This window comes from Neolamprologus brichardi, chromosome 23, assembly GCF_056152115.1.
Source record: "Neolamprologus brichardi isolate AB-2024 chromosome 23, ASM5615211v1, whole genome shotgun sequence".
NCBI classification, from domain to species: Eukaryota; Metazoa; Chordata; class Actinopteri; order Cichliformes; family Cichlidae; genus Neolamprologus; species Neolamprologus brichardi.
This window is the reverse complement of record NC_142125.1, coordinates 615901-631435: the sequence shown is the minus strand read 5'-3', so window position 1 is coordinate 631435 and position 15535 is coordinate 615901. Positions and strand designations below refer to the sequence as shown.

General features: G+C 43.2%; 2 protein-coding genes across 3 annotated transcripts; one reads left to right on the top strand and one right to left on the bottom strand.

Annotated features, from left to right (window-relative positions):
• Positions 1-43: 43 nt before the first annotated feature.
• hnrnpm (heterogeneous nuclear ribonucleoprotein M) lies at positions 44-7565 on the bottom strand. 2 transcript variants are annotated; one of them, XM_006803292.3, is made up of 16 exons: positions 7276-7565; positions 6165-6346; positions 4586-4638; positions 3905-3912; positions 3703-3796; positions 3342-3608; positions 3013-3166; positions 2839-2888; positions 2704-2761; positions 2164-2271; positions 2026-2076; positions 1875-1940; positions 1674-1775; positions 977-1581; positions 836-887; positions 44-751 (listed from the first exon to the last, which is right to left on the bottom strand). In XM_006803292.3, exons 1-16 carry the CDS (start codon positions 7365-7367, stop codon positions 588-590), a joined length of 2106 nt encoding a protein of 701 aa, XP_006803355.1. In that variant the 5' UTR covers positions 7368-7565; the 3' UTR covers positions 44-587. The 2 variants fall into 2 exon arrangements, with proteins under 2 accessions (XP_006803355.1, XP_087692005.1); XM_087835879.1 differs by lacking the exons at positions 1674-1775; positions 7276-7565 and having other exon boundaries at positions 3905-6299.
• Positions 7566-8203: 638 nt separating this feature from the next.
• dmap1 (DNA methyltransferase 1 associated protein 1) lies at positions 8204-14031 on the top strand. The gene is made up of 10 exons (XM_087836661.1): positions 8204-8669; positions 8949-9040; positions 9253-9448; positions 9565-9723; positions 9836-10003; positions 10135-10320; positions 10651-10722; positions 11276-11348; positions 11685-12028; positions 13346-14031. Exons 1-10 carry the CDS (start codon positions 8574-8576, stop codon positions 13403-13405), a joined length of 1446 nt encoding a protein of 481 aa, XP_087692787.1. The 5' UTR covers positions 8204-8573; the 3' UTR covers positions 13406-14031.
• Positions 14032-15535: the final 1504 nt, after the last annotated feature.

Here is a 15535-nt window from a genome sequence, read left to right as displayed (position 1 = left end):
TTATGAAACGTGCGATCAGTGCACGAGCCCCACAAACAGTGAACGCATTTCAAATGTTGAGGTTTATTTTATCAAAACACCTTACAGAACAAAATGACAGGAAGCATGATAGGACAAAAAATAAAAAATTAAAAGTTGGTCTCTAAAAAGTTTAAACAGAAGGAAAAACAAACACTTTGACTATCGACATGTCACTAAAGCCCGTTTCAGACATGCGTTTAGTTTTACTTTTAACAGCATCTGAACGTGCTGGCTTCATGTCTGAATAACGACTTCTTAAAACTCAAGAAAGCAACAACAGCACGAGCTAATGTTTGAGTCATGTCTCCTGAGCTCACTGTAGAAGGAGAATAACATGAACATTAACAGCCTCACATCTCAACTTCATTTCTGAGCTGAAAGCTCAAAGTCAAGCTAACCCATGTCTGAGTGATTTTAACATGTGACACATCCAATGTCTGAAAGGGCAAAAATAAAGAGTTTCACTGTTACATTTATCTAACATACACTGGGTGAAGGGGCAGTTCAGGAGTACAGAGTGAGATCACGAACTAAAATAAATGTCAGATGCAACACGGACACACAGGTTATGCATTCCTGTCAATCCTAACATCAATTTCTCTTCCATTCAGACGATAGCCGTTCATGGTCCGGCAGGCGCGCTCGGCAGTTTCGGGATTGTCAAAGCGAACCACACCGCAGCCCTTGGACTTCCCGTTCTCCATCTTAATATCAGCATACTGGACCATTCCTACAGGAGGATGAACACATGTCCAAAATGACTACACATGCTGATTAACAGTGCTGATTTCATTTGATTTGATTTGAGTCTTACCGCATGCGTTGAAGGTATCCTTCAGCATCTTCCAGGTGAAGTCAAAAGGCAGCTGAAAGACAAAAACATCCCCAAATTAATTTAAAGTATGGACATACTTCTCCAGTGAATACGCCAAGCTAAGCTGTGATTAACACTTACATTCCTGACAAAGATCTGACATCCCTTCCTGACATTGCTTCCCCCGGCTCCAGGACCTCCAGCCCCAGCTCCTCCAAAGGAATTGCCGCCGAATCCACGCTCCAAGTCACCAGAACGGTCGAACTGACCACCAACACCTCCAGATCCCATCCGGTCAATTCCAGAGCTCATGCGGTCAAGGCCGCCAGATGGAAAACGGTCAAGTCCTCCGGCAGAGCCCATGCGGTCGAAGTTGCTCGCCATTCTGTCAATCCCGGTGTTGCCCATGCGATCCATTCCCATCGGAGAGCCAAAGTCCATGCCGCCGCCACCGCCGCCACCCCCCATGCGGTCCAAGCTAGATGGGCCCAAGCGGTCAAATCCAGATGGGCCGAGGCGATCCATCCCGGAACTCATACGATCCAGACCAGGTCCGACCCTGTCCATACTGGGTCCCAGCCGATCCATCCCAGAGCCCATTCGGTCAAACCCGGAACCCATTCTATCTAGATCAGACACGCGGTCCATCCTGTCCATTCCCATCCGATCCATTCCTCCCATGCGGTCCATGTTGGTTCCCATGCGGTCCATCCCAGAGCCCATGCGGTCCATTCCCAGCGAGCTTCCTATAAAAGTGAGCAAACAGAAGAGAGAGAGAAATGCATGAGTGGAAGTAAGCATCAGTGTGGCTTTCAAACAGAATCCTGTAAATACTAACCCATTCCTCTTTCAAAGGAGTCTCCAAAATTATTGCGAGACATTCCCATTTCATTTCGCCCAAATTCCCTGTCAAAAGCACCACCAATCCCACGGTCCATCTCTGACAATGCAAGAGATGAAACCATTAGACATCCAGCAAAACGTGAAACTGTTCCACGCTTGCTCTGGAGGGCTGAGTGGGTTTTCAACACTTGCTTACCGTTCATCCTGCCCATCCCTGAAGAGCCAAAGCGGTCCATGTTCATTCCTCCAAAGTTGTCCATCCCTATAAACAAAGAAGACATTAATATTACAGAACGCACTTTTTTTGGGAGACCAAATGTAGGTAGACTCAAAGTTGTACTACATACCTCCTCCTCCCATCCGGCCTCCCATGTTGGCGAAGCCCATTCCTTCCATACCTACAGGGACAGAGTGACAATGAGCCTCCCACTCCACTGCTGGATTAAAAATAAATTAATGTGTTTTAAGAGGCTGCAGTTGGGTACCTCCAGGACCCATGTTGCCCATCCCTGCACCACCACCTCTGTTGAGCTGAGTAGCATCAATAGGTTGGCCCCCAGGTCCCAGTCCCAAACCAATACCACTCAGGCCACCTGGTTCAGAGACAACAGGTTAAGTTTGAAGATTGTGTGTACACACATAATGATATAGTCAGTAGCATAAATACAGCTGACACTTTCAGGGGAAGCAGTAAACCAATGTCGACCTCCAAGAAACAGAAAGGTCACATGACCCCAGGGGCTGCTGGGAAACCACAGACATGAAGCGCGAGCACAGAGTAGGAGATGGGCGATGTTTTGGAATATCATTAAACACAGTTACTGGTTTCTCTCTCCCCAGTTTAACAAAAACGATGGTAGCATGGGTCAAAGTGGTCTTCAATGCAGCAACTCGAGTGAGACAAGACTAAATATTTCATCTAATTTAACAAAATTAATCATAAAAATCGGGACTTTAATCGACATGAATACTTTAAACTCTCAAAACCTTCTTTTATACTCGAACAAGGCTCGATGTATACTCACGGGGAAGGGCAGCTGCTCTGTCCGGTGGTCCAAAATCTTTAGGAAGAGATTTCTCATCCTGTAAAAAGGCAAAGGCATTATAACCACACTCATCGTCAGGCCATAGAGCTCTAATGTACAGTAAAGGCAACATACCAGTTTGACGTGCATCGTCCTGTTAAACAGGAGCTGTCCATTGAACATTGCTTTGAAATCATTAAGGAAAACGTGCACACACACACACACACACACACACCTTGAAACCAATAATGAGAGATTCAAAAAGATTCAATGGCTACCATAGAAGTGCTGAAGTTTTCTAAAGGATACAGACAGCCTGCACTGCTTCGATGGGCATATCAAAAGTTACGGTGCCCATGCCTCGACTTTTCCCGTCCTTGTCCTCCAGAATGTCCGCCCTCACCACCATGCCCGCCATGCTGAACACCTCCTTCAGCTTCTTCCAGCCCACTTTGTAGTCAAGCTGTAGGTACAGTTTCAGACAGTTAGACAAGACTAAAGCTACAGTAAATGCAAATTATTAGTTTTGCAGGATTAGTTTGGACTTCTTTTACATTTCTTGGCCTCTTTAATAACACACAGCTCCATATATTTAGTATTCGTACACAGACTGAAAACCATAAATCAGTAAGGCTTACATTAGCCACAAAGACAGTGCTGCCAATCCTGCCAGCCTGGAGACCATGGATGATCTCATTGGGGATGTTCGGGTTATTCAGGAGGCTCGGAGGAATGTTGACCATGGGACCATTTGGTCCAGGACCCATACGATCCATGCCGCCCATTCCACCCATTCCTCCCATGCCTCCCATTCCCCCCATGCCACCCATTCCGCCGTGACCTCCTGGAGGGCCTCCACCTTGGGCCTTGTTGATCTCCCGCTGGCAAATCACACCATCAGGATCCTTACAAAGAAGCACAAAATAATGAGTCGGGAAAATCCACAAGTGCAGCTTTTGTCTGTTCAGTGCGTCGGACAGCGCCCCCTCTGGGACCTACCTCTTTCACTTTGAGGGGACGACCATTGAGGTTGTGCTTGTTGACCTTCTCCACTGCTTTCTTCATCAACTCTTCCGTCCTGAACTCAACAACACTGACAAAAACACATTTCCAGTGAGAGTTTAAGTGTGTAAAACACTGGTGCATGTCTCACGTGCAGTTTGCACTATTTGCTTCTGACGATAAGTTAAAGTCTACTTACGCACAACCCTTTGTTGATTGAAGTCATTGGAACAAATCAAAGGGAAGAGAAAATATTTCAAATTAGTTAAAGTGATTGTAACACTGGACATATTTTGACATGTCAAAATAATCTCATGCAATTAAAAGTTCATCACCATACACAAGCCTACAGCCTTGGTCACATCTTCCAAAATAACACTACATTAAGATCTTTTTAAGCCAAGCCAGTAACACAATACAGGCAAATGTATTCAATATAGTTTCCCCAGCATCCTAAAGGCAGACAGTGACAGAGGATTCCCAACTACTAAGATATTAGAGTTTTCCAGCAGTTCTATGGAATGAGTTTTATTTATCAACCATCTAGCAGCCTTGCTACGACCTCTTGCAGACTACGACCCATTAGATCATAAGGAGCAAATCCCACAACCACAGGGACATTATCAGCTACTGCAATCCCACAGGATTGGCTACAAAGGAGCTGAAGTCCTGTTATAAGATCATCAACCCTTCGCTGGCCTCGAGTCAATGCCACAGACAACTTCAAATGAAACATGCCTCCGGCACGTCACCGTCACACACACTCCACCAGGTTTGTATCTGAACAATTCCCAACATAGTAAATAAGGAAACCAAAGCTGACAAACACAGGTTTGTCTAGGCTTATTCGTGTGTTTTATTTGTATGTATTTGCACTTACCCTGGATTTGCCTTCTGCGTCCATTAAGTGTTCCACGTACGTTACCTCACCCACTACAAATCAGATTCCAGAGACGACACACACCAAGGGGAGAGAAGCCGAGAGAACAATGGGGGTTTAGAGCAGAAACAAGTAGGGCGGCCGGTGACAGTGAGCTCAGACAGCCAGTCCTGAGCCTTCCCCCAGCACCTCATTCAGCACAATCTGGTACAGGTCTACAAAAAGCAAGCTTGGACTTTTTCCCCTCTTTCTTTAATTAATTGAGACTTCTTAGCCCGTCCTTGTTGGAATTCTCCCCGAAACACCAAACGCAGTAGACTGAGGACAACAACTTTTGGACTGGCCAACCTTTCAAGTTGGATATGATGCCGCAAACACCACCTCTTCTACCTGAAGATAATTGACCAAATAATTTCAAGTTGGCAAAGCCTCCTTAATACCTCAGCCACTTTCCTGTCAAACCTCAGCAACGGTTTTAACCCTCAGTCCATCAGCTGAGCCTAGCTGAGCTAGAAACCTACCCATAATCGTAATGAAGAAAAACTTTTGGATGAGAAGCTTCTCTAACTGCCAACCTGATCATGGACTGATCCTGAAATGCACGATCGTAATTTGGATTCAGCGTCGACCACGGCCACGCCTTTGTTTCATGTCTGCTCAACAAATGGACATTGATGACCAAACCTCTAGAGACAAGGACGGTGCATAAGAAGCTGCTTCGTTTTGTAGACCTGTACCCCAAATAAATCCGCAGCACAAAGCTGTGCTTGGTACAACATGAAGATCTGCCGAGAAAAACGTTTGCTTGTCAAGGTCACACCTAAAAAAGAAAATGCAATTTAACTCCACAGTCAGTTGTCATGAAACAAATACTACTTGGACCTTCTGAAAAAGCATTGTAGCCTTCTTAACACATGCTCAAATAGGTGCCAGTTAAATGCATTACTCCATAGCTACACAACATTTTTAACACTTTAATTGACTTTTAAATAATCCTTACTCACATCCACATTTACTGCATCACAAATTAAATATTACATTTCTCCGAAGGTTTGACCACAAGTTAATAAATCTTAAGTGTGTAGGTTTTACTGTTAATTACAAATTTCAACTGAAAACAACCTTTTCCATGTTTCTGGACCAAAAAAATCGCTATACTGTAACAAAGAACTGTATTTTTAATGCATTTCTTGGGGGAGGAACCACATCATTATCCCATTCATGATCACAAGCCATTGGACTTTCGAGTTAGTGGACTTCCTTTGCACATTTACGACCTCCACTTCACAAAAACTCAAGATTTTAGTAATCTTAATGGAGACTGAAAATTCAAACATCCAGGTTCACCACGCTTGTACACGTCTGCAGCGACTCCTTAGCTGACAGACAGATTAAAAAAAGGGGACCTTGTCCACAACCTTTGTTCCAAGTGACTCCAGCATGGTCTCAGACAACACTGTACAACTCCCCAGAGCTCTTCAAAACTGCAGTGGTCAAACAAAATGACCCTGCATCCTGATTTGATCTTTTATCATGTCAAAAATGTGACACGAGTCAACCCCTAATCCTGATACCTTACCTTTCTCTTTCATCAGATCTTTCAGGGCTTGCCACTTCACATCATATGGGATGTTGCTGACGAAAACGCGGTATCTCTTGTTTGCGTTTCCATAGGGCTCATAGCGACCACCTCCACCTCTCTTCTGAGGCCTTTCCTTCCTGCTGGCATTGGCCTCATTCTTGCCTTTTCCATTCATTTCCCTGCAAAAAGTTCACAAAACTTTCTAAACATACTTTAAAAAGCTTTTAAAAGACTTGCCAAACTCACATCCATCACATCTCCCATTTTTGCTTCGTTACAATCCATTCATCTTACTTTAAAATGTTTGTTATATTGTGTTTTTTGTACTTTAATTAGCTATAGTTTATGTATTTATGCAAATTGTTATGTTTGTTGTGTTTAACTTCTTATAACTACTGTAACAAAACATTTTCCAAAATCTGGGGGGAACAGAAAGATAGCTCATGTCAGTGGTTCCTAGGGTAGGGGGCTCTGTTATTTATTGGTGATAGTTTATTTTATTGCAGTTTACTTTTGTTTGTTTATTTGTTTACAGAAGGTTTCCTTGTAAAACAAAGGAGGGTCTAGCTAACAAAGTTTGGAAACCACTGCCTCAGGAAAAGTGAATTTCAATGCTAAATGCTAATGCTAACTGCAGACACAGGCGTCATTTACAGACACACAATGGTTAACTAGCAGCCTGCTATCTGCAATCCAGCCGCATGGCTAGGCCTCTCCTTGGATAAAGCGGGCCTGTGCTATATTAAACGGCTTTAAGTAATGCCAAAAAGCAGCAACAGCGACCGGACATAAAGTTAAATATGTCCACTTTCTGTTGCAACAAAGCAACAGCTACGTGTACTTCTAATCCTATCATACATCCAGTAATATATAACGCAGGGTTGCATTCGGTAAATAGACGGGCCCCAAATGCAAGCCGCTTAAGCTAGAAAAACACGTACAAAACGTATTTAAAGCACACCGGGGCTGCTAGTCTACCATTAATTGCATTTTTAAAAAATATAATTAAAGAGATGCCGCTGTATACAAATTTATCGCTGTGTAAGAAACCAAATTAGCCCAACTAGCTAATAAGCCGCAACAAAGGAACCTCGATGAATGGACCTACCCCTGCTGCGAAGTCGGCTGCTGCTGAGGCGGCGTCGACAGCTGCTGCTGGCCTGCTTGCTCTGTGGTAGTTTCTACCTGCTCGTTAGACATTTTCTTACGCAAATGAGTGCTTATAAAGGGAAACTGTACTAGAAAATTTGATATTACTGATTCTTGCGCTTCTAAAGAGAAACTCAAAAGCACATATACTGAATTCGTACAACACCTCTCAGTGCTACGCCAACGGAGGAAAATGGCGGAAAGAAGGAGGAAGCATGAGTTTAAACGAGAGGTTCTTCTTCTTCTTTATATTATTTATCGGTGGTTGACAAACAGCAAAATGGTACATTACCGCCACCATCCGGTGAGGAGTGTGGACCGAAATGTAAAAAAATAAAATAAAATCGTCCCAGACAAATTAGTCTGCCTTAAAAAAAACAAACAAAATATGGCCTGATAACTTTCACTTATCGAGTTCTTACGAAATAAATCAACCAAGTCCAGTTTTAGTTTCATATCACCAAGCTGTTCGATCAATTGTCTTCATTCAATGAAAGGGTCTGCTTCCGGTATTTTCTTTTAAAACTAAGGACATCGCGGCACGTACATTGATTTTCAGAATAATGTGCAAGCGTACATAAAGTTTGATGAACGGTAAAATAAGTAGCAAAGGTTTATATGTTTTCAAAGAAACGTGACAAACAGGTCCTTCATGTTTGAAGCGTTACTATTTTTATAATGGCATCACAGCTTTATGCTCTGCAATTATTTTACAAATGTGCTGGGCACGGTTTGAAAAATTTGTATTCTATTGCAATGATTTTATTGGTATTTTTAACCTCTACTGTCGTTCACATTATTTAACAATGTAAACATAATAAAGCTGAATTCAAGTTGTTATGCCCGCCAGACCTCACGGGGGCGATAATTAACAGGCAATCCGTCTAGTCACAACGACGTGAGCGGGGACGGAAGGAGTGTCGGTTTTGTGCTAATTGCTCTCTTTGCCTTAACAGCTATCTCGTGAATGTTCATTATAAATGGCCCTGTAATGTTCACATATTGTAGTCAAGTACGCAGTAATATTAGGAATATAAACTCTTACGAACTCTTTATATTGCTGTTTGCGGTTCTGAGGCCTAAGCGTTGCTACCGAAATGGTAACATTAGCATTAGCGCTTAGCTAGGAGAGTGTACGACGAGTCTTTCGTTACCACATGCACAGAATGAATGAGTGCGCGTAAATTAATTCGTGTTATTTAGCTTTGATAGATTTTTCAAAACGTTAAATAGCTAAACAGTTAATCTCACACAGCCATGGCTACCGGTGCTGATGTCAGAGATATTCTTGAGTTGACCGGAGGGGATAATGATGGTCCCATCACCAAGAAAGACCTCATCAACTCAGACAAGGTGAGACTGTGTTATTCATGTTTGTCTTATAGTGAGATGGACGTTTGTGTTGTATACGATAATTCTAACGATGTCTGTCCCTGGATTTAAGTAACACTGGTGTAAATTACGCCTTCAATGAATTTCACTAGCTGTTGGGTTTGTAACATGCAGGTATAATAATGTACTTACAGCTCAAAGCTTTTGCCAGGGAGAGAAACTGAAGAGATGTGTATTACAATTGTTTGAGCACAAATATTTTTGCAGTTGAATAACGAATGTCTGCATCTTCCACCTCAGAAAAAAACCAAGAAAGCAACAGAGACGCTGACCTTTAAGAGACCAGAGGGAATGCACAGAGAGGTCTACGCTCTGCTTTATTCTGATAAGAAGTATGCTTTTCTTTTTCAATATTAGTCAGTTCATCTGAAATGCATAAAGGCCTTTTTAATGTTTCCTGTTTGGGAATTTCAAAGGGATTTATTTGCATTTGGAAGGAATCTAAAGTGTAAATAACTTTGCATTTCTGTGTTTCTTTATTTTATGATAACAATTATAATAATAATATTGATAATAAAGAATTGTTTTTTCTGTTTGTCCATAGGGATGCACCCCCCCTGCTGCCTAGTGACACCACTCAAGGTTATAGGACAGTCAAAGCCAAGTTAGGCTGTAAAAAGGTTCGTCCCTGGAAGTGGATGCCCTTCACAAATCCAGCACGCAGAGACGGGGCCATATTCCACCACTGGAGACGTGTTGCAGAAGAGGGCAAGGACTACCCTTTTGCTCGCTTTAACAAGGTAGGGAAAACCCTCCTCTGCTTATGTAGTACAGGCAAGAAGGACATGTGGTTGCAGCTACCCGTCCTTTCGCATTATTCATCCTTTTTCACGGTTTCTCTGTTTTACCTCTATAGACCGTGCAGGTGCCAGTGTACTCGGAGCAAGAGTACCAAATGCATCTCCACGATGACGGCTGGACTAAAGCAGAGACAGACCACCTGTTTGACCTTTGCAAGCGGTTTGACTTACGCTTCATCGTTGTCCATGACCGATATGATCACCAGCAATACAGAGTAAGTGTTTAGAGCCTCATCTATAGATAATGGATTTGAAAAATACAGTAAGGGGGATTTAAAGCACATGTTTTAATTTTAAAAACTGTTTTTTTTGTTTGTTTTTTGTCAGAAACGCTCTGTGGAGGACCTGAAAGAACGATATTACAGCATTTGTGGTAAGCTGACCAAAGTGCGCGCAGCATCAGGGACAGAACCCAAAATCTACATCTTTGACGCTGGCCATGAAAGGCGCCGCAAAGAGCAGCTGGAAAAGCTGTTCAATCGCACACCTGAACAGGTTTGTGATTTTGACCTGTGTCTATGTGCAGGTGTATAGACACTTTCTTTTTGTGGGGGAAAAAAAGAAGAAAAATATTTTTCACGGCCTTTTAAATGTGAAAGACTGCATTTCTCCGTTTTTCCCTGCAGGTGGCAGAAGAGGAGTATCTTGTTCAGGAGCTAAGGAAAATTGAGACTAGGAAGAAAGAGCGTGAGAAGAAAGCCCAGGATCTGCAAAAACTCATTAAGGCAGCTGACACAACGACAGAGTTGAGACGAGCTGAAAAGAGAGTTTCCAAGAAGAAGCTTCCACAAAAAAGAGAAACAGAAAAACCGGTATGATATGATTTCACTCAAGAGGAGCAAAGTAAAGCACGTGATGACTGCTGGTAACAGAGGAAGTCAAAGAAAAGCAACAATGGGGAGAATTTTAATAATAATAACGGACACGGTGCAGCTGTTGTCCTCATTTTGCACTAAATTAATTGTTACTTGCTTTTGTCTCAGTGGTGTTTTGCTCATTTCTTTATTTTGATGGGACAAGTCTTCTCTCAGCATTCTAAGTAACATTTAAAACCCAGTTCGATCCATAATAATGCCTCTATGGTGACGTTTCAGACGTATCCAAACAGTTTGTGTCTCACATTTATAGTTTTTCTTGTTTAGGCTGTTCCAGAGACGGCAGGCATCAAATTCCCTGACTTCAAATCAGCGGGCGTCACACTGCGCAGTCAGAGGGTGAGTATAGCTCCGTCCTGTTCTCTTACCAAATGACAATATTATTAAATAGTCCTATAAAATTGTAATCTTAGGGAATTGCTGTAAAAATAAAAAGTAAAAATGTGAAATTCTTTAAAATAGCAAGTTTTTGTTTGTCCAACTCTTAATTTCAAGGTGCTGATTTGTGAGAAACTCGAGTTTCTGACTTTAGTAGCTATTCCTCTTATCACTGTGATAATTAATTCTATTACTGACTAGCTAATATCTGTAAAACCTAGCCTAGCACGGGGACTCTTATTCATCTTCAAGACTGATGAGGAGCTGCCGCTCTCTATGGAAAATACATTTGCACAGCTAAAGGAGTGGAGTGGCCCCACAGCTAATCAGTCAGACAGAGTTCAGTGGATAAAGACATTTTGATCTGGCCCGCTGAAGTGCATTTCATACGAATTAAAAGCCCCGAGGTGGAGCTGTTTATCCTAATGTCCCGGTACCTTAAATCACGCTTGTGTGTGTGTGTGTGTGTGTGTGTGTGTGTGCATTTCTCTCTGCGTGTTTGTGTGTTATTAAGATGAAACTGCCAAGCTCCGTAGGCCAGAAGAAGATCAAGGCCATTGAGCAGATCCTGATGGAGCAAGGAGTCGGTGAGGATGACTAAACTTTAGCAATTTGTTAACGTTCCCCAGTTTCAGTCTCAACTCTTCTTTGCGACAGAGTTTAGTTTCAGTACAGGAAATAAAAGCATTATGTAACCTTTTAACCTTTGCAGGGTTTAGTTGAACACGGGAAGTTTTTCACGTGACTTTATATTTGTTTGCAGCGTCTCAGGCAACAACACTTTGTAACATGTAACCACTTTAGCTAAACAGACTTGACGTGTCACGACTGTGCATGCGTAGCCTGTGCACACCATCAACTAAATAAATGTGTTAAAGTGCTTAAATCACACTTTAGTGTTTCCTCTTTGTGCCCTTCTGTAGATCTTAACCCCATGCCCACCGAGGAGATTGTGCAGATGTTCAATGAGCTTCGTAGTGACTTGGTGCTGCTGTATGAATTGAAGCAGGCCCACAGCAACTGTGAATACGAGCAGCAGATGCTGCGTCATCGCTACGAGGCCCTGCTGAAGGCCGGCGGGTGCGTGGGAACCGTAGGAGCCGGTCCAGTCATTGCATCACAGGGTGGGGAAATCAACGCCACCAACAGCACTACAGCTTCCACCCCGGGGGCCGAATCTCAGTCCTGGCTCACCGCAGATGACATTAAGGTGGAAGCCAAGGAGCAGATCATCGACGTTGTAGGAGCGCCGCTTACCCCCAACTCGGTATGTTTGTGAGACTCGGAAACAAACTTTCCCAAACTGTTATCATTGTGTAATAAGTGTGTAAGTTTTATACTATTATTAGTAGTATTAACCCTTTAAAGCCGGTCAGAGCAGCACGCTCTGTTTTGCATAACTATTTTTAAATCCCGGTAGCTCTGCAACCACGTGAGCTAGCGCAATAATTTTTTTGCATATGAAACCGGAGGAGTTGTACTTACATCTTATGCCATCAGCTTGTCCTCGGTCACAGTTTCCTTCCACATATAGCTTTGCAAAAACTGCATAAAAAGCACTTGCAGCAACAAAAACATAATATTCCAGAAACACGCGTTGCCGATCCGATCAGCTGTTCATAACACTTCCTACGTCCATCAGAGTGAACTATCGCATGTCCGCCATGACCTGCCCGAAACCGGAAGTGACGTCATTCTGTGGAAATGTAGTTTTTTACCATCAGGGCCTCATGAGCCTATACTGGTGTTTTTAAAAGTTATGTTTGACTTTATGACTTTCTGTGTGGTTTCTGGGATGCTTAGGACTCATATTGCACTGCTGGAAATAGTTTATTTTGATGCATATGCTGCTTTGTTGCAAATTTGCACTATAATATTTATTTTCGTTTTTCCTGCAGTATATAAAAATTGGTGTATTTCAAAAATAAAACTATGAAGACACTCAAAATAAATTTCCTGTGGTGGGAAACTATTTTGTGCAACTTTTTTGTATTTACAGTTTTGAGGGATAAGCCTCTTAAATTTCTCTAACTAGAAATATATGTTAAAAAACAAAAACGATTTTCAATTTTTTTGTAGTTTATTGCACTTTTCTGCAACTTATGTAATTACTATGCACTTAATGCAGACATATTATTAAAATTTGGGTTATAATGGTTGTATTGATGTATAGCAACTTGAAATGCTCCCAAAAATGGCTCCACAGCATGTAAACATATAATATAAGCTCTGGCGGACTTGGCTCTATGGTCTTAAAGGGTTAATAGGCGAGAAAGCAACGAAGAATCCAGCACTCGTTATTGCAGCAGTCACTCCTCGTGGTTGTTTGTTTGTGTCTGTGTTGAAAAGAGTCGAAGCTGCTCACAGCCTCATAATAAAGTTCTGCAGCAGTAGAAAGAACAGTAGAGACTAATGACTGTCTTCACCCTGCTGAGGCAAACAGCAGGTGTTAGCAGGGTGAGCCCAGCATGATTGGGTCATACAGGGGATAACTGGACTTTTCTCCGTTGTAGCATGTTGGATTGTTATTCATTAAGTGGTAGCAGGAACCCCAGTGTGACTGTCGTGTATTTGTACTTTGCAGCGCAAGCGGAGAGAATCGGCGTCCAGCTCGTCTTCGGTGAAAAAGGTGAAGAAGCCTTGATGGGAGCGGCAGCTTTTACACGTGGAAGCGACGCGACAGCGTTACTCATTCAGATCACAGTGGCGACGCCACGAGTGAACCAGAGAGACGCAACAGAGCTGGACACCATGTTGTTGTCTATTTACGTACACTCATTGCTCACACACACACACACCTTTTCACCTACTAACGAGGCCTTTCGACCCCCTCCCATCAGGCCCGCTCAGCATCGCTGTGACAAAGGCGGCGACTGAGTGACATTTCATTCCATTACTGCTCGTCTCCCTGCCTGCACCGCTGCTTGGCCTCAGATGAGGCAAGATCAACTGTAAATTGCCCGGCTGAGCTAATCGGGACACGGGCAAGAAGGTGGGAATGACTGCGTAATTGAAATGAATTGGAATGAAAGAACGGGGTCGGGGAGGATGGCGAGCCGCAGAGCTCATTTGACCCGTGTGAGGGTTTTTGTTTCGTGCCGTAGTGTTTACTGGAAACGTGTTTTGTGTTAACCCGTAGTGCCGGCGCCGTCTCCACCTCGCTTCCATCTGCTGCCCAGTGTTTTCATGTCGGACTAGCGGGACTGATTTGTGTTCTCAGGTGACCTTGGAGATGCTTTAGTCAACGTTTCAATAAAAGTCTGTTTCTTACACGGAGCTGTGCGTGTTTATACCAAAGAAGTTCGCCTTTCACATTTCACAGCGACGTCACTCTGCAGGTTTCAGAGATCTGCACTTGGGGGTAATTAGTGTTGAATACACATTTGTTGGGGGGATCGTGGGGTCACGACATTCTTACCTTACCTGTCATCCAAGTTAAGTGACAACTAATGACTTCATTAATATGATAATTAAGCAGTGATCATTCTTAGGGTGGCATAGCCACTAAAACTTCATTAGGTTTCCTCCTCATAATATTGCTAATTGCATGTCAATTATGTCGTTTAGCCCACTTAGACATTAATTTCTATGCAAATTTTGAATACGTTTGCCAAGAATAGGAGGGGGGGGGGGCTTTGATATGGGTGCACATCACTTTTATAGCCTTTATATTTTTTAAATTGAATCTCTGCAGCCTGCACACAAAACCTACATGTCAGATGTTTGTCTGCCTTTAGGTTCCAACCTGCAAAACACAGCACGTCATGCATGCAGAGATATTATTAAAGTATTCAAATATGAGTTTATCTGCAGGAGAAACTGACCCAAAGCAAAGGAAGCGTTTGATCTTTTTAAATTCTTGATGCTGCAGCTTCCCACACCTTTCCCAACAGTCAGACGTGGAAACATTCGATATCACATGAAATGATCAAAATGCTCCAATTGATCAAATCTTTACTTCCAGCTCTAATTAGCATTGCTACAGTTTCAGAGTCCAACCAAACTGCAGCTTTGATTGAGAGGAAAGAGCGAGAAGCCGAGTAAACATGGCTCAAATGGATTCTGTGTGTCTATATTTCATGTTGAAAATTGGCTCATAAATCCAGCGGTTTGATCTATGGAGCCCGTTGTTGCTTGAAAAAACCTCCGTAAATGTGTAATTTCTCCCTTGACAGAACACAGCCGAAAGGCTATCTTTCTTTCGCCTCCTCCTCCCCCCTCTCCCTCTCTCCCCTTCTTCTGTCTTTCATTCTCTCTCCCAGCCTGCTGTTGGATTAATGCTCTGCTCCTTTCATGCTCCTCTGATATCTTCTTTTCATCGCTGCTCTTGCATTTATCAAACCTCGGGCCTCTCGCTACCTCTCGATGTCTGAGGCCACCTTCAGTTATACGCCAGGCATCGTGTAAGACTGGAGAACGCGACGGTTATAAATAAATGCTATTCTAAATTGAAAGTAGGCGAGCACTGAGGCGTCGACGACCACGTGTGCAGCCCCTCCATCCAACTCTGACCAGCGTGGACTCCATCCGTGCGACAGTATGCGTTCTGCAACGCTGATGTGAAAAGCATGAGGCAGAGCCGCGCCGCAGAGCGTCTTATAATGTGGTGGTGATGGCGCTGAGATGGGATCTCTTTATCAAGGCCCGGCTGAGGCTTTAATCACGGCCTAAGAGGTGTGCTGGCTTTTTATCATAATTGAACTGCATCCGGGCTAATCGCAGACATACGTCACTGTCGAAGGGGAGCTCGGCTCCAGCGACGGTGGAGGTGGAG